The 19,852-nt window shown below is 45.8% G+C and overlaps 1 protein-coding gene across 1 annotated transcript in view; it reads left to right on the top strand.

Moving 5' to 3' along the window:
* Positions 1-2,602: 2,602 nt before the first annotated feature.
* Positions 2,603-19,852, top strand: part of LOC142803336 (neprilysin-1-like) — a 61,518-nt gene continuing 44,268 nt past the window's right edge. Inside the window, exon 1 of the mRNA XM_075888452.1 lies at positions 2,603-2,825. Coding sequence (XP_075744567.1) covers positions 2,789-2,825 — 37 coding nt within the window. The 5' untranslated portion in view covers positions 2,603-2,788. The remainder of the gene's footprint in view (positions 2,826-19,852) is intronic.

Genomic DNA, 19,852 nt, shown 5'->3' with positions numbered 1-19,852 from the left:
ACAAAAACACCTTCCACACGAACAGGCAGTAAATTAGCTGGGCGAGACGGAGGAGTTGTAACGTTTCGACAACAAGCTGTTTTTTACCGGAAACTGCACTTTCTAGTTTTCCGAGTCCAGAGAAATCGGCGCGGGACGCAGGGGTGATGACGTATGCCGAAACGGTGATGGAGAACGGTGACGAGATGAACGAGAAGGATGAAGTCCAGCTTGAGACCGTTGAGGGGAGGGCGACAGACGGGATGTGGACGGATACGGTATGGGATTGTATTCATCGGGTCTCGGGACAAAGTCTCTTTTGTAAGCTGGATAACCACGACGTTCATCCTGCTGACGGCGGCGGCAGAAACGGGATATATGAACCCTTACACCACAGTAGAAGCAGATGGGGCGCAGAGGACGCCATGTAGAATAGTGGGGTGACCTTGGCACTTGCGTTGACATCGCAGCCAAATGGTCGCATCCGATGTCCGTAGGCACGGTTGGAACTGGTGCCGAGTCTCTGATGCAACTTCTGCGTACGAAGGCACCGGAAAGCGCACAGGGGACGGGGCATGTGTAGCACTTGTCATTGATGCCAGTTCGTCCTTGATTATCTCACGCAGGCTGGGAGGAGGTGGGTGGACAGACGCAATAGTTGGGTTGCCTGAAATAAGACCGTGGAGTTCCTCTCTGACAATTGTGCGGATAAGGGCTCCCAATTCATGCTGTGCGGTAAAGCGAGCGTCGCAAGAGGCGTGTGGAAGGCGCATGGTATAAAGCGTGTCCAGGCGTTGGCATATGGTGGTGACGTCCCGGACGGTAGTTGTGTTCTGGATAACGAGAGCGTTGAAGGCCACAGAGTTGATACTTTTCAGTAAGTGTCGGATGCGCTCTGCCTGTGTCATGTCATTTTGTGATCGGCGACAGAGAGCAAGAACATCTTCAATGTAGGACGTACATGAGTCGTCGTCCCCCTGGATGCGGGTTGCGAGCTTCTGTTTCGCTACCACAGAGCATCCTGCAGACGTGCCAAATACCTGACGGAGATGCCCCGCGAAGGCCGACCAATTGGAGAAATCGCTCTCGTGGTTGTAATACCAGGTTTTAGCGACGCCATCAAGGTAAAAAGGAACGCAGCGCAGTTTGTGCGCCTTGTCCCAATAATTACACACGCTGGTTTGGTCATAACTGTCCAGCCATTCTTCGAAGTCTTCGCCGCGAAGGCTGAAAATACCGGAGGGTTTCGGTGGGAGGTACTCACGGTGTAGTTAAGCCTAAGTGGCTGAGAAGGGGAGGTTGCAGCAGCGGACGCGTTGGGTGATGCCATCGCTGTTGTTTGAGGGCACAAGCGTCGACCAGACCGGAGCTCCAGGGCTGACGGGTAGAGCAGGAGGACGTGGAAACCAAAGCACGCTCCACCACTTATGAGACCACGTCCGGTACGGCAGTAACCAGGTTATCTCTTTAATCCAGGTGCACGAGCCAAAGAGACCCAGCCCGCGTGACATACGAAGATGATCAGTACAATGGTTTTGTCATACAGATGAAGATGAAGTACGTAGCCAGCGCTCACAATATATATATATATATATATATATATATATATATATATATATATATATATATATATATATATATATAAATATATATATTCTATTGCTAAGCTTCTACAAGCCAGTCCCAACGCGATGATGACTATCAGAAAGAATAAACACAGTTCTGTGGGCTTGCCAACTTGCGCCCTGCATGCTACCTAAATTGTAGAAATCGCTGTATTTTGTGAGTGTAAATCTTCCTGGGACGTAAGACAGACCTCGGTTTGCAGGTCGTTGCGACGTCACTATCTCTCAACCAAATCGATATTCTTGTTTATGGTATTATTAATAAATGTTTAAACGTTCGAATGGTTGCTCTGGTAGTCGCAGTACAAAATAAGTGTGCGGTACACAGCATGTTTCACGGTAAATAAGTGTGGAAGTCTTGTACAGTTTCTTTATGCTCAGCAAAGCTCCGGGATAAGAAAAACTGCTTCTTTTACGCTGCTCCCATGCAAAACGATATGATTTGCGTATTCTTTAAAAAATACAAGAGTAGATATCTAAATTTATGTGTGGGTTGTTTACGTACTTTTGATGATTCGACGTTTCGAGACGCTTCCGGCACTGTGAAATCTTAACTGAAGAACTTTCACTTGAGAACAATAATGCTGATTTTCACCACGGGCAAAGTAGTTCTTAAAAGTATATGCGTTTGGTATTGCATACGATTGTCACTTTTCTTTATGTGTTATCTCCCTTATGAGATCTAAACTCAATTTCTTGGTAATACAAAGGTTCATATTCATCTTGCAGTTCTTGTGTCATGTATTTCTTTGTGCAACAAATATTACTCATCGTCAGTGATGGGTTGTCGATTATATTGTTGTTTCAACCCATCATAGTCAGCATAAAGACAATTTAGTATGCGCAGCTTATAGCAGATACATAGAAATGGCTTCGTCGATATAATAATTGTGTGACAATATGTTCTTTCATCATTTTTTATTCTTCTCTTTCCAGAGCAATGGGCCAATTATTTTTCCAAGTACACCGAGGCCATCTACGCGGGTTCGCACCCAATTTGGAACTTCCAACGCAGTACCAGCATTATCAAGGAGCTCTTTGAAAACGAATACGTTGGCAAAGCCGGTTTGCGATACCTGGTCATTTGGAGCATCTATAGGCAGCTGGTCAAGTTCACTGATCCGCTTCAGTTTCTCGGAGAAAGGAAGGCCGACGAAGCTTGCTTCGCGCACGTCAAAAAGGTCATGAATCTGGCGATACTCAGCGACTACTTCAAAGTGGGTAAGTACATGCACATCGCGCATTACGGAAAATCGGCGTCATGACTCCATAGGTGTGTTTAGGAGATATGCAACAAACATATTAAATGCAGCGAGATGGTGCCTGCTTGATTATCTAAAGTAGTTGCCGTCGCGCAACATTTCGAGGACTTGAGGCTTATAGAACTCGTGGGACTCGGGATGTCCATTGACTGTGTAACTGCAAAGCGGATGTCAAGACCCCAACGGAGAGGATCAACAGAGCACAAAATGGCAGTTCTGGTAGTGATGTCCTTCTTGATCTGTCCAATTATTCTACCGTGTTAATGAAAAAACGATGAGACATTGCATGATCCCCGCGTAAGATCACACACTGGTCCTTACTCACGCAGTGAATAGGATTCGTTTTTGCCACTCCGTAAACCAAAGCGTTCATTGAGCTATTCCTTAAGAAAAACAACAAGGGTTTTCCTAGTATGAGTAGGACCTTGTTATGCAGATTCGCACGTTTACTCTACGTCATTTTTTGCTGCGCTTTGTCGGCTGCATGCTTGTCAAGTCTGGTGAGGTGTGCATCTTCTACAGTCGAAATCCGTCAAGTTTCTTTTCTCCATCAGATATACACACGTAGCAAATCAGTGCCAAGAAAGAGATGGCAAAAAAGGAGGCACATTCGTTTGTTTCTCTAGATGGTGGTGTCCCTTCCTTCACAACGCTGAAGTAAGCCTCAGCTTTCTGACATATTTTTGCCAGTTTGATATAATAAGAATACTTCATGAACATTTCCGTCAATTACACAACCGTGGACCTTGTTCCTGCAATGTAAACAACATTTGAGCATCGCAAAGCTTGTTATCAACCATATTGAATGTTTACTGTGAGGGTGATTACGCTACATAACATTCATGGATGAACGATATGAGTAGTTGCGCTTTTAATATTAGTAAAATTAGCCCATAGCTAAAACCTATAATTTTGGCGAAGTTCTCTGTCGCTACGTAGGTTAGCGAACTACTATCATACTACATTTTCTCCTCAACAACTGTATTTATTTTCGAGTAGTTTTCTTCAGTGCTTTTGTTGTGCATGAATATCATAACGTCATACACGGATCACGCTGACTAGCGATGTGCTCTGATTTTGTCGAAAAAGCGCTGTTTTAAATCGCGCAAGGAATTTTTCAACCATTGTTTAGAGAAATTTATTCTCACGGAGAGTAAACATCAATGGCAATCCAACGGAACATCGCGACAGAACACGACATCCACAGACACACCAAAAGTTGTTAAAAAAGATATGTTTACATGTGTAAACGGAACACAACATACACAAATACACAAGAATTGATACGAAAAATATGTCTACATATGCAAAATTCATGGTAAACGAAGAACACACAAATTAAATGTAAAAATCTATATGTCAGTTATTTACACAGTATTTACAAGGCATTTGTTTGAGTACTAAACAAAGATTACCCTACCAATACCAGGCAGGCCTGAGAACAATCCTTACACGTCTCTCACAGACGAACACAAAATGGCAGGACCAGTGTCGAATGAATGCCTCCTCACCCAGAAAGAAGAGTTCCTCCGACAAAACAGATAGTATTTCTTTGTACAGTCGTTCGAAAATCGGGAAGAGATCACGGTGGCGGCGACCTGCTGCAACAGCCTCACAGCGGTTACGCCAAAGACAGTAGGCACCAGCAACAATCAGAAGGCAGGCAAAGCGCCCTAGAGAACAACGTCAAGAAGAAATAAAGCGGTTTACTCCGACGCCACAAAATCCTCCATGCACAGCCCCCCAGAAAACACGAGCAACGACGCATTGTCTTAAAACATGCTGATTTGTTTCCCGTAGGGAGCAGTTCGGACATGTTGATGACTGGACCATTCTCCACCTTTCGAGGCGGTCAAGGGAAGGAGGGACGCCCAACCCCAGCCACCACAAGAAGTCCCGGAGGTGGCCAGGTAGAAACGATGCCATCAGCATGCTCCCAAGACACACGTCTAGAGTGGGAGCGGCGTGCCAGGGGAACTAACGGGAGCAACAAAGAACAATAGGATAGTCTAACAGATCTACCTCAGGGCAAGTCGACTGGACATGACGAAAAAACGCAACAGCTGTTGCATAAAACGAAGGAAATACTACTGATTGCGGGCCCCGATTAAGGTGCACATTAGGCATTACATACGGAAGGCAAGTGCCTAAAAAATAATATTGCAGTGTTCGGGCCGGGAATTCCTCTCCTTGTACGAGGCGCAAGAGGAAGCGCAGGGCCAATAGCCGGCAGCGTACTGATACCGAAGGAAAAGCAAAACCTCTCTGGGAACGCTGCTGTCTTGGAGCTGTTATCGATATAACGCTTTCGTTGGCGTCACTTGGGTGAGCAATGCATTTTTAGCCACCTCTGTGTCACTCGTTTTTATACCCCGTTTATGTCTGCTGGAACACTGCAAGCAAATTATCTTTTCAAGACCAGGCTGTTCTTTCAAACCAGATGTTTCTGTATTTATAAACTTTATGACGCGTCTAGGCCCAAGTCACATTTAGTGAACGCAGCGTGCTGCAGAAAGATGGGTCGCAGGTTTGAATAACCAGTCGGCTGCTTAAGCATTGTTTGCAATATATATATATATATATATATATATATATATATATATATATATATATATATATATATATATATATATATATATATATACTTCTTTTTTTGAATCATTAACGAGGGTCTCGTACTGGCAGACTTAGTGCCTTTAGGTTGTGTACGAGGGACTATTGGTCAGCTGCCCACTCGTAACAAGTTCATGTTCTACATGATGCCAAACAGGCCCAAAAGAGTGTGCCACACTTGCCGCCATGGCTACTGGTGGCACTGACGGGCACTCCTACGCTTAATTCACATATAAACCCTACAAAGTGGCTGGGGGGATAGCTGGACTGGATGTATATATATATATATATATATATATATATATATATATATATATATATATATATATATATATATATATATATATATATAATATACGGCAGTAACCAGGTTATAATTTTAATCCAGGCGCCCGAGCCAAAAAGACCCAGCTCGCGTGAAATACGATGATTATCCCTTCAATGGTTTTGTAATACGGATGAAGATGAAGTACAAAGTCAGCGTCACAATATACATGTACATTCTAGACGTGACGGTGACGGCAAAGGCTGAAATCCGCCGAGAGTGTCCATATAAGATCTCCCGCAACGAGAAACTTGCCCAGTTTTTACATGTTGAGGGTGTTGACCGCGTACGAATGCATGGTATCGAAACTCAATTTCGACATGGTCAAATACATGCACTCTGCATAACTTGAAAAAAAGTACACTGATATCAGTATCTGCCGGCAGGTGACCTGACGCGTCTTTCGGGGAGCCCAAGCTGAGCAGCTTTCGAGCACTGTTTGTTAGCTACAACAGAAGCACTGTGAAGGATATCTTACTACTCGAAAATCCCACGTGCTATAGGTGGTGCGCCGTGCAAACGAAGTTGAATGAGGGGGGCTTGTCATCCCGTGAACTCCCATAGGAAAAACTAAGACGCAAGGACGTTGCCTCATGCCTCTTTCACCAGATGATCTCTTCATTGGTAAATGAATGCATACCAGACCAAATTACTTTCGAAAACGATAGGAATTGCTAAGTGTTGGCAACACTTTTTTACCACAGTGTGAAAGATGGTGGTGTCAGCTAATCGACCGTGCATCAAAAATGCCGTGCGTTGTCCTGTCTAGCAATAGAAAAAAACTGCGTTAACTAGAATTTACGTATCAACTTAATGGCACTCTGAGGTAATTGGCACCAAGCCTGTCTGAGAGATTTGCCGCAGTAGTAGGCTGATAGCGAGTAGCACACCATGGTGGCAGCACAGGACTAAATGTTCAAAGGGCCACTAAAAACAAATAACCAACTGCGTCAGGCTGATAACTGAATGTTTGACAACATGTAAAACGACAATATTACCAATAGCAGTGCCCTATATACTTACCTAGAAATTAAGGTAAATACCAAGAATACATGCGCGGCAGTAGGGCATTCTCATAATACCGATGACGTCAAACGAACCGCCTATATTTATTCACTAGTAATCAATCTAGCTGCACTAATAAGAACCTGTGCGTTAAGAGACGCAATAGAATTCTGCTTGTTCGCTTCTTTTAGATTTATGGATAAAAGAACCACCGGGTGTTGCTATGAAAAATGGCGCAATTGGTCCGAAATTTTCCGTTGCTACACTGCACAGCTCGTGCCATCTAACGGGGCGCGGTTTAACTAAGACACGTCTGCCATCTTTGAGCCAATAGCAAGAATTGATGCATGACTCTTGTTGCTGCTGTGGCTCCCGATGCTTTCGTTCTGTCTACTAGTGTCGGTGACCACACAGTAAAGCCGGGCATCTTTGTGCACGGCAACAGTGACCTGATCGGTTCGCTTCTTGAAGAGGTGATACGAATTCCACAAACTTGACGCGGGGCACTAAAACGTGGTTTTAATTAAAATGAGCACTTCATTTGCACAAAATTAACACAACGAGGTTTCTGGGCCGCTATTTCAGCAACAAATGTTGACCTAATATAATAGTTGCCTTTAGTGGGCCTCAAACGTGGCGTTTGTTCGCAAACATTGTACGCCGAGTTGTGTTGTCAGCAACATGGAGTTGCTTCTTAAACAAACGCCCTCATTTACCTCCCATAAAGTAGCTCTTGTGTCACAGCCATGCTCAGACTCTAACCGTGAGCAATTCCATGCACTCTAATGTTGCAGGTTGCATCACGCAGTTGAAAGAGCAGTATCGAAAAAAAAATATACAGGTGTATATATTTGCGTGATGGCGAAATTGCAAAATTGGTCGAACAACAGCGTTGTTCGGAAAGTACCAGTGAAGGGCAGGAGAAGTTAGCAGAGAGGCATTGATTATAGTCCTAACCATATCGTTACGCTTGTTGATCTCGAGCGTGTTGGCGGTATGCGGCACTCCATCGCATCCACTTAACTGGGTTACATTCAATCTACAAGGAGAACAATGCTTTTATTGTCACCTCGCTGAAGAATAATATAGCTTCAGTACAATCAATTTGACTTAAGAGAGTTAAAGGCACTACCGCATGAGGAGACGTCAAGTGCAACTCGCTCCTTGTGAGTTAGCAGCTGATCGGTCATCATCACTGTCACTCTTGTTGTCTTGACAACCTTCTACACTCAGGCCAAATTCCTCGGCATCACAATGGTTTCTTTCAACATAACTACTGAAAGCAATTTGTGAAATTGCCTGCGCCGAACGACTTCAACCACACCAACACCACGTTTATCTGGACACGGAGAACATTTCGTTGTGATGCCAGTTCACAAGCGAATTACTTCGCAATCGCTTGGGGAGCCTACGTGTTTTAGGGTTGTGACAACGTTGATTATGGTTGCTTACAACAGGCAAAAACGGCCGCCATCCTTGACGGACTGCCATGGTGGTTCTCAGCGTTGGCTCATTTACACTGAAGGCAGCGTGGGCTTCAACGCGAAGAGGGTTGATTGAATGATTGATTTGTGGGCTTTAACGTCCCAATACCACCATATGATTATGAAAGACGCCGTAGTGGAGGGCTCCGGAAATTCGGACCACCTTGGGTTCTTCAAAATGGGTGCACCCAAATCTGAGCACACGGGCCTACGACCTTTCTACCTCCATCGCAAATGCAGGCGCCGCAAACGAGGAATAGGTATATATATATATATATATATATATATATATATATATATATATATATATATATATATAAATATATTGGAAAGAAGTTTATACTTAAGGGCTCGTTTTTTTCCTGTTTTGCACAATTTTAATGAGATCTAACAGACAATAATGCCAAGGAAAGTAAAGGGGAAGGTATTAGGAAGGTGTAATGTTTATATATATATATATATATATATATATATATATATATATATATATATATATATATATATATATATATATATATATATATATATGACGTATGATGGAATGGATCGTTTGTAGAAGCAGAGGAGGAAGAAGTGCAATGGAATAAACATGATGCATGAGCCAGGCCACGTCACCTATTCATCATAGCGTCACACGAGACGACAGGATGAAGACGTCCCAGCCACTTCATCAGTGTCTCATCATCGACGCAGTTCTCCACAAGACACCCTGACAATACATCAACTACGGAATCATCTTCTGGCTGCACACAGCGACCAGCACCATGAAAGAACCATCGACTGACCTTCCCATCCCAAGTACACCGGAGCAGTGGATAATGGACCTGTACAGGACTGGTTCAACCTGTTCGAGCTCCACGCTACCACTGCATCATGATCGGAACGGGAGATGATCATCAACTTTACTGATTACATCTGCGGTGTGGCTTTCAAATTATACCTCATCCACATATTTCAAAACGACGAGTCATGGGAAAAGATCAAACAAGAAATGATCGCTTGGTTTAAAGGGTACAATGACGACTACGACGAAGATTCTCTTATAACCCCCCCCATCCACAGACAGCCGCGCTCAGTCGTCACAGTCAAAAGCTGTCTTCACGCATGAAAACACCTCCTACTTTTCCAACACGTGAATCTTCGGTCGCCCACAGCGCCCACCTCACGTCTCACACGTTCACTATGGTCGGAGTAGAGCAGGGGAGCTCGCAGCATACTCAGTTAAGCCCGGGACCTACAGTTAGGTTCATGCGCCAGAAGAACTCGCATCATTCGTTGCACAGAAATGCAGCCATTCCCAACTGGAATTTGACCAAACCACGTCTGTTGCGGCGTCGCCATTGAGAGCGCAGCCTAATGAAAGCCCAAACACAGGAGTCTCGGAAGCGACACTGACAGGTTGCCAGGTGCCAGAAGCCTACTTAATGAATGCTGTCGAAGGCGCCTCTGATGTTCCTCCAAGAAAATCAGTCCTAGCAACTTCGCTGCCTGAAAAGCATTGAAACAGCTGCCGACTGGACACATCAAGTTATCAGGAAAACGGGCATGATGTTCCAGAAGCGCTCCCACCTCAGCACGTTCTGATGCAACAGCAGCAACGCCAGCAAAAGCGAGTCCAAGGATTCCAGACGCTCCAACCGATACCAACAAGATGACGACGCAAAACAAGCCTCTTAAAGCAAACTGAATACGTGAGGCATATATGCATAAAGTATCGGCGCCACAAATGCATTTGGCACAAGAGATCAAGACAGCGCCTACAATTACAGCTCCGAAACCGCAGAAAACGACGAAAGAGACAAGAAGGCAACATCTGTACAACGCAGAGACCAAGACACAATTCCATCAGCTGCGACCATCACACACGCGAACTGAAAGCACACCGTCTGTTCCCACCACGAAACACAATTCAACGTTTTCGACATCCAAACTTAAAATGCTACAGGAACTCCCAACCTAGCCCATTCCTCACAAGAACTCTACCCATGTCATCACCAGTGCAGATCTGCAGGGTGTGGTTATGCCACCCAGGATGCAACAGCCAGCCTCGTCCACCAGAGTTCTCTTAGACATGACCGGACTGCTTCCCTCTGCTGTGGATTTTTCGTTCAAGTTAAGGAACTCCCTTCTCAACTGGAACTACAGTGCATTTTGACAATTTTCGCTTTAACGCTCTGCATTTTTCTTGTTTTGTTGATTTTCTGACGCGACTTCTTCCGGGGGGAGGGGGAATCATGTGACGTATGATAAAATGGATGGTTTGTAGAATCAGAGGATAAAGAAGTGCAATGGAATAAACATGGTGTATAAGCCAGGCCACGTCACCCATTCATCATAGCGTCATATATATATATATATATATATATATATATATATATATATATATATATATATATATATATATATATATATATATATATATATACGTATGTATGGGCGACGTCGCAGCAGCAACTAGGCAGTCCTAGCTCGCGCCAACGTGTCGATGTCGACGCAGCAGTGGGCATTCCTCTTCACTACATATCGTCCCCCGTCGGAAAAAGCGCCATCCTGGCGAGTCACGGAGAACAAAGTACGAGCGGAACGCAATACTGTTTAAACCGCTGTACGTGAATGGTTTCACGACCCTGAAGGCGCTGATCTATCGACCCGTAACGGGTTTGAAGATGTAGTTAACAGGTGAAGTCTGCGAGACAACGTAGTAGGGTCCCTGGTATTTTGAAACTTATTTCGAAGAAAGGCCTGTAGGAACAGCCAGAACCCAAAGCCACACAAGTGTGCCCAGAAGAAAGTTAGGGTACGGGTGGTTATCGTCACGCCATGGTTTTTGTATCCATCGGTCGATGGTTGTGAACGACTGGGCGAGCTTACGTCATTCCTCGGTGCGGCGAGCAGCTTCATAGTTGGGCGTAGACTCGGAGGAATCGGTGTGGTAGGGCAGAATGGCATTTATTGTGGTAGAAGGGTCTAGGCTATATGAGAAGAAAAATGGCGAAAAGCCTGTAGTCGCCTGTGAAGCAGTATTGTATGCGCATGTCACAAAAGGCAGATTGAGGTCCCGATTATAGTGGTCTGAGGCAACATTCTTAGATATCATGTCGCCAAGGGTACGGTTGAATCTTTCCATCAAGCCATTCGTTCGGAAATGGTAGGTGGTGTGTAGTCCGGTGAATGATATGGCATTTGCCAAGGAGTGCGTTGACGGCTTCGGAGAGAAACACACGTCCTCTGTAGCTGAAAAGGTCACGTGGTGCGCCGTGACGGAGAATGAAGTTCTGCAAGAGAAAAGATGATACGTCACGTGATATGACAGCAGGCAAAGCGGCTGTGTCTGCGTATCGCGTGAAGTAGTCACAGCGACAACAATTCAAGGGTTTCCAGAAGCCGTGAACGGAAGAGGCCCATACAGATCAATTTCAATGCGGTCGAAAGGCCTGGCTAGGCGAGGAATTGGTTGGACCGGACTAGTGGTGTGATGAGGTAGAGCTTTCCGTCCTTGGCACTGCAGGCATGTCTGAATGTACTTGCGCAAAAAGGTGTACATACCTCATCGACAAAACTGGGAAGAAAGCTGAGCGTATCTTTTCAAGATGCCCGCATGTGCGCACTGAGGATCAGCGTTGAAAGCTGAACATAATGCAGCACGAAGATGGCGAGGTATGACCAGTAACCCCTTTCGGCCGTCAGACTTGTAATTCCTGCGATGGAGTACGTCATTGCGGATCTGAAAGTGAACGGCTTGACAGCGCAATGTTCCAGAAGATAGAGAAGTTGACGGGTCTGCAATTAATCGCAGACAAGCGCTGATCCAGTCATCTTTACGTTGCTCAGACGCCATGTCGCATTTTGCTGGAAACACAACCGTTTCGTCTGCGGCACAAAGACAGGCAGAGCTTTCCGATGATACATTTAAACGCGATAGGGCGTTGGCATCAGTGTGACGTCGGCCAGACCTGCAGACACCACGTATGTCAAACTCTTGCAACCGCAAAGCCCAGCGAGCTAAACGGCCGGAGGGGTCCTTAAACGTAGATAACCAACAAAGTACATGCTGATCGGCGACTACGTCAAAATGGTGACCATATAGGTACGGTCTAAATTTACCTAGAGCCCAAATAATTGCCACACACTCCTCTGTCACACAATAATTATTCTCCGCTTTGGTGAGGGTACGGCTTGCGTATGCGACTACCTACTCCTGGAATCCCCATTTGCGCGGCGCGAGCACGGCGCCGAGTCGAACACCGCTGGCACCGGTGTGTGCCTCAATCGGAGCAATCGGGTTGAAGTGACGCAACATTGCCGGTGAGCTTAACAGGTGGCACAACTTTTTGAAGGCATCGTCACAGGCTGGAGACCAAGCGTAACGTTTCGAGTCATTCCGTAGATGTTCAGTCAAGGGGTGGTGATCATCGCAAAATTCTGAATAAAGTGGCGGAAATACAAGGAGTGGCCGAGGAAGCTGCGCTGATCTTTCAGAAGTGCAGGTTCAGGGAACTATGAAACTGCCTGAAGCTTGGCATTGTCAGGAAAAATATCATCTTTAGAGACAACATGGCCAAGGATCGTGAGCAGACTGGCGCCGAAGAGGCATTTTTTTTCAGGTTGAGCTGAAGACCGGCGTCAGTTAGGCACTGTAACACTTCATCTAGCCTATGGAGATGCGTGGGAAAATGAGGCGAAAATATAATCACGTCATCTAAGTAACACAGGCATGTTTTCCACTTCAGGCCACGCAAAATATTGTCCATCATCCGCTCAAATGTTGTGGGCGCGTAACGATGACCGAAAGGCATGACGCGGAAATCGTAAAGGCCATCAGGTGTGACAAAAGCCGTTTTAGGCTGATCATTAGGCGCCATAGGGATTTGCCAGTAGCCACTTCTTATGTTGTGATGTACGTTGTGATTGGAAAATGCGAGCATAGCAGACGACAGCGCCACATCACCGGGAAGATGACAAAAATGGCAGCACGTTTATTGGAAAAAAAAAGAGAAGGCGCTCGCGCAGAACGAAGCTGTTCGGACGCCGACGAGACTACGCAAGGGAGCCTAGGGCAAAGTCGCAAGTACGCGCGAGGTTCAAAAGGCTGGGTTCCTGTCCTCGAGCCATTGACATCTTCGGGGCATGGCGTGTCAGCGTGGCCAGGCACGAGTTCTGGGTAAGTGGTCCTGCGGACATCACCGGTACTGCAAAATCCCCTCGAAATACCGGAGCTGCTGACCACGTCCAGCGAGCCGACGTCGCTGTCAGTGTGCGGCTACGCCTAGAGCTGGCGATGGCCTCTACCACGGCATGCTGACCTGTGTACCCAAGCGACTACTGCATCCGAGCACGCAAAGGGCCCCACTTCAAGGCACCGAGCTACGGGATACACTGTGAGACTGTTTACTCTTTTCTTTCATGTGGGAACTGCGTGCGTGTACGACGTCTAGTACTGTATTTGCAGTGGTTTCTTTCCTTGTTCAATATAGCTGTATTTTTTTTTCCGCACTGTCTCCATCTTCCTCATGTCAAATGCCTTGCTAAGTGACGAACCTAACCACGACATATCTGGCGTCCACGAGACAGGACTACTCTTGTTACATCTAAGAAGAGCATCACATCGCATTTTTGTTTGTGACGGTCGATGACCGTGGCAGAAAAGCTGACCGCAATCGGAAAGGAATTGGGGTTAAGTGGCTCAGCACAAAAAAAACTGGATGGACCAAGAACGCACACTCGAAAATGAGGCACGTGACGCTCGTATGACTGAACGAAATGCCGCGAAAGAAGCCGACGCAGAGGCAGTCGCTAGATTAAAAAAATGGCTCAGTATCTGCATGTAATCGGCAAATGTCATCAAAAGACGATAGTATTGCGTCTGGGGAGACTGAACAAAAGATTTATTTGATGTTATGCGCAAGAAAATCGGTGAATGGTATTGCCGAAGCGCTGCGTTAGAGTGCCTGGAGCGTGCAGCTCGAGGTACTCTCGAAGTACTTGGTCTCGAAGCACGTGGCCCTGAGACGGTCGTGCGCGCCCGTCTCAGAGGTGATAAGGTGTAAAACGCAAGGTGGCGGGTAGGTGCCACCACCGTCTCGTCTCGTCTTAGCAAAGCGTTGGAAACACTCCTCGATCCGTTCAAGCGTTGCATGGTCAGCGCAGTGTGATAAGCGCTACGGTCCTTGAAATTACTTATGTATGTCTTTTCTAGTAAAAGACGCACATGCAAAATATATTTATTCATTATTTACTGAAAATACCATACAGGCCCACTGAAGGGCATTGAGTAAGGGGGGCATCAGTATACAAACAAATTAACAATAAAGGAGAAAAGCAGACAAAAATATTTATAAAAAGATTACAAAAATCAAGGTGCAACAGCGTTTTACAATATTCCAGCGCAACGAAATTAGGCTATCACAAAAAGTTTCACGGTTAGAAATGAATACATCATGATTCGGAAGATTCTTCCAATATACAATGGCTCTAGGTAGTGATGATAGGTTAAATGCCTGCGGGTGACCATGAATGCCCATGAAACTACGTGCATTGTGAATGCGCTGGAAAGTGCGCGTCGGAGAGTAAAGTGGCAAACAGTGAATTTCGTTACTATAAATGCACCTATGCAACAGACATAAAAGAGCAATGTTGCGGCGTATTTCCGTGACTGAAATGCAAGGTCTCGTTTTATTAGGGTAATGCTTGAATGCTAGTCGTTGTTTCCAGAGATGAATCTTGCTGCCCTATTGTGGATGGCTTCCAACATACGTACCAGGTAATCTTGATATGGTGACCATGTAGATGATGCTTACTCTAGCTGTGGGCAAACATAAGTATTAAATGATAATGCGCGTACGTTAGAAGGAGCGTTGCGCAAGTTTCTGCGGAGATATCCGAGAGATCGAGAGGCTTTCGATCACACAGCTGCTACATGCGTAGTCCAGGATAGATCTAATGTAAGGTTAACGCCTAAATATTTGTAAAGTGGTATAGCTGAAACGACGGTGTTATTCTTCTTATAGTGAAATGCTGAATTGGCATGCATTCGGGTGAATGAGATTAACTTGCATTTAGAGGCGTAAAGGGACATCCGCCAATTTCGCACCACCGGAAGGTTAGGTCAAGGTAACTTTTGAGAGCGGATTGATCATTAAAACATTGATAGTTGCGGTATATTTGCGCAATAATCGGCGAACAACCAAGCTGTGGATGAAAGGTTATCGGTCGAATCATTATTGTATATTAGAAAAAGTAACGGACCTATAACACTGCCTTGGGGAACACCGGATGTGACGTCGCAAAGGTTAGATGAAATGTCATTGATCATCCTAAGTTGCTCACGCGAAGAGAGGAAAATTCGTAGCCCAGACAGGATTAATGAACCAATACGGAGTGCAGCGAGTTTAGAAATTAAACAACATTGAGATACAGTATCAAATGCCTTGGCAAAATCAAGAAAGAAGCAATCGGTTTGTTCGTTAGCGTTCATAATAAAATGAAGTTCAGACGTGAATTCGAAGAACTGGGTGTCACATGAGTAGCCTTTTCTAGAGCCATGCTGATTAGAAAAGAAGAAGTTGTTTGATTCAAGGTGATCGTAGATACGAGAAGCCACGATATGTTCAAGTAGTTTGCAGGATATGCATGTAAGTGAAATGTGTCGATAAATTGGGGTGAGTGCCTGTCACCGGACTTATATACGGGAATAACCTTACCAATCTTCCAATCTCTGAACAGCTCACTTGATGATAGCGACTGGTAAATTAGGAGACAGAGGAAGCGCCTCGAAATATTTGTGGTGTTCTTCAGTGTTTTAGAGGTAATGTTATCAATGCCTGATGAAGTAGAAACCTCAAGATTTGTGATAAGTTGTGCTATACCTTCGGCAGTAACAATGATTGGGGTCATTAAAGCGAAAGGGTAATCTGGAAGAAATGGCACATTAGAACAATCTTTCTGTGTAAAAACAGAGGCGAAGTACCCATTGAAAGCAATAGCGGAAGCTTCATCAAACAGCGGCGTTAGTTCATTATCGTGTACTGTAATGTAATTAGGAGACTTCTTGTAGGGTAAAATTATTTCCCAGAAATTTTGGGGGCTATTTTTGAGAAGTGACGGCAAGTCCTGCAAATACTATTTCTTCTTAGCTGTGTCTAAGGCTTTACAATATTCTTGTAAGCAGACCTTGTATTTATCTCAGCAGGACACAGAACCAATGCGTTTTGCGGTGTCATAGAAACGTTCCTTTTTATTTATAATGTTCAATGATGTTTAGCAAACCAACGGTTAGTTTTATCGTTGGATGAAGAGATCAGCGGCACAAGCTGGTCAACTAACTCTATTTTTTTTTTCTTTGAAAAGAATGCAGTTTTCGTTCCCTGTTCGTGAGACAAACGACGGCAAAATTCTTCCCGATAAAAATATTCTAGCTCCATTCTGAATTGATGAAAGTTAGCACGGTTATAATCCCGGATTCTTTTTCTCACTGAGCCTGTAAAATTTACAGGTAGGTTGACTGGAAAGTTAAGACTCGGAGCTAAATTGTGGTTGGTAAATCCTCTTATGTGAAAAATTGCTCCAGTGGCTTCTGGTGCATTAGTGACAGCAAGGTCAAGTATGTTAGTACCACGGGTACATTAGTGAACAACGTGTGATAAGTTTAAGTCGACTGTTACTACGAAAAAATTTAATGAGGCGTGACATGTGGTAATCATGGTTGACCAATCAATGAGCGGGTAGTTGAAACCGCCAATAAGGTATATAATGTCAGCTGGATAGAGTTGCGTAGCTCGTTATATGATGTCACTTAGATCTTTGGGGAAAGAGGAATGGGCATCCGCTGGACGATAAGGAACATCCGCTATAGGAACATCCGCTGGATGTTCCTATAAGTACTTTCGCATAGGTTGTAACGCATGCTGTCAAATTTATCTCTGTAGAGGGGTTAGTATCAAAGGAAACTGATCACACTGTCTTTTTGTACTGGTATCAAGACGCCTCCTCTTTTTCTAATGGCACGGTCACGTCGATATATGTTATAATTGTCTTTATCTGGGAACAGTTCCTCGTTCGTCACGTCGGGATAGAGCCAAGTCTCCGTGAGTATTAATATGTCAGCATCGCTATCTTCTAAGTAGGAACACAACTCATCCCTCTTGGGAAGTAGGCTTCTAATGTTAGTAAAAGACACAGGTAAAGATGGCGCCTTCAACTGACTCCACTTACGCGTGCTCGTGTTAGCCTCTAGCTATTTCGTATACAGCACAACTGCGTTGCAAGAGTGATCGAAAACGTAGGTGTTAGTGTCTATGCAAAGTTTATCAACGGATAGCTTAAGGCGTTTGTTTTGACCCTAGCGATGACTGCATCCGAGCACGCAACGGGCCCCACTTCAAGGCCACGGGTTCAGGCACAAACTGTGAGACTGTTTACTGTTTTCTTTTGTTTGTGAACCACGTGCGTGTACGACGTCTAGTACTGTATCTGCAGTGGCTTTTTCCCTCGTCCAATATAACTGAATTTTGTTTTCCGCACTGTCCCCATCTTCCTCGCGTCACACGCCTTGCTACGTGACGAACCTAACCACGACAACGTTCATAGAAGAACTCCGCACCTTAGAGGCAGTCAAGGCCATCCTCGATTCTCGGTAAAGAGTAAACGTCCTTTTGAGTTATTTTGTTAGGAGGACGGTAGTCAACACAGAAGCGAATCTACCCGTCCTTCTTCATAACGAGAACGACTGGAGAGTCCCAGCAGCTATTCAAAGGCTGGATGACGCCATACTTGAGCATGTCAAGTACATGGTCAGCGATAACCTGGTGCTCTGTCGCGGACACGCGATAGGGTCTTTGACGCAGTGATGCATTGGTGCCCGTGTTGATGCGGTGACATAGCTGACGTGCAGCCGAGGGGACTAAGCTGGCAGTCAAAGGAAGAACGAAACTTTTTTAGGAGTCATAGAAGCTGAGCACGTTGCGAAACGGTTAACGTGTCGGTGATGGAGCTGCTCAGTATGTCAGGTCTAGTAGTCTGCGGCGAAGAGGCACAGGTCAATTCAGCGACTTTGTGTTCGGCGAAAGAAACCGTCGACATGTCCATAATTGCAGAAGGGTCGAGGCTGTTAACACTGCTGAAGCACTCGCCCCGAAGTAGTGTTACAGGACATGACAGCAGATTTGAGATGATGAATGTACTGACGCTGTCATGAAGTTCCAAAAGGGCATGGGGTAGCGGCGAACACTTGCGACGAACGGAAATGGCAGATGGCGTGAAACGGGCACTCGACTAGGCGAGCGCGTTGCAAGACACCAGTGCCAAGTCAAAAGAGTGCGGTGGTATGGTAACGTCTTCAGCAAGAAATAGGTTGTTACTGGTTTCAAGAGTGTCATACAAAGGAGCGTCGCTAAACACTTCAAATGCCACCTTAGTGCGAGAGCAGTCAATGGCGGCCTTATTAGCGAAGAGCAATTACCTACCCAAAATGAGGGCATGGGAGCAGAAATCTAACGCTAGCAATTCGACGACATAAAAGAGGCTGTCAATCTCAATGGGAGCAGTACAGGCAGCAGCCGCCGTCACGTTCTCAGCGCTTGCTTTACGAAGCGATATACTTGCTAGTGGCGTCATAACGTTTTTGAGCCAACGGCAGAGTCTGGCACTGATCACTGAAACTGCGGCACCAGTGTCGACAAGGGCGAGTGCAGCAGTGACGTCCACATATACGGCCAGAACATTCGTCGGTGAAGAGAGAGGCGTTGGCGTTCGTTTCGCGGGTGACGCAGTTTCTGCCTCTGGAACTGCGGCATTTAGTTTTCCCACTCCGGCGAAGAAGGACGACGACGCATCGGCGAATGCGACTGGCGTCGAGGCGATGGCGAGCGACGGCTAACAGGAGGGTGGTGGTCGGCGTACGATGACATCTGGTCGGCGTGCTGAGATCCTGCGAACAAAAAGCGCGGTGGCACGTAAAGGGCAGGATCGAAGCTCTGGTGGTAGTTCTGGTGGTAGGCAGGGACACGCCGACGGAAGTATCACGCTATTTGGCCAGGCAGGCCGCATGCAAACCATTTTGGCCGATTGTCGAGTGTACGACGTTGTTCACTACACTGGAGGAACCTCGGCTGAGCGAACCAAGGAGTAGGCACAGCTGATAGTAGTGGTCTAAAAGTTTGAACAGCTGGCCTTGCGGCAACCTCAGCATAGTTTAATGGTGCATTCACATCGGCACAGGCCACAGGGGGTGGCAACGGCTAAGTGTCGTGGGCAGAAGGCAGAGCCACGCAAACTTGCTCCTGGATGACCTCACGAACGCTTGCTGGCAGATGTGATGGTGGTTGGCTGGCTGTTCATAGCAGCGACGGCTGACGAGCGACCTCAGCGTGAACAAACTCCTTGATCTGCGATAGGAGCGACTGAAGGTCAGAGGTGGTTATTAGGCTTTAAAGGATGTCATCCGGCACATTATGGCGTAATGTTGAGAAGACGCTATCGTCGTAGCTCATCGAAACTTTGACACAGCTCGATGAGCTCCGAGACAGTGGCAGGATTTTTCGAGAGGAGCACTTGAAGGGCGTT

Source organism: Rhipicephalus microplus, chromosome 3, assembly GCF_043290135.1.
Source record: "Rhipicephalus microplus isolate Deutch F79 chromosome 3, USDA_Rmic, whole genome shotgun sequence".
NCBI classification, from domain to species: Eukaryota; Metazoa; Arthropoda; class Arachnida; order Ixodida; family Ixodidae; genus Rhipicephalus; species Rhipicephalus microplus.
Note: the sequence above shows the minus strand (reverse complement) of the source record. Positions and strands in the feature narration are given on the sequence as shown.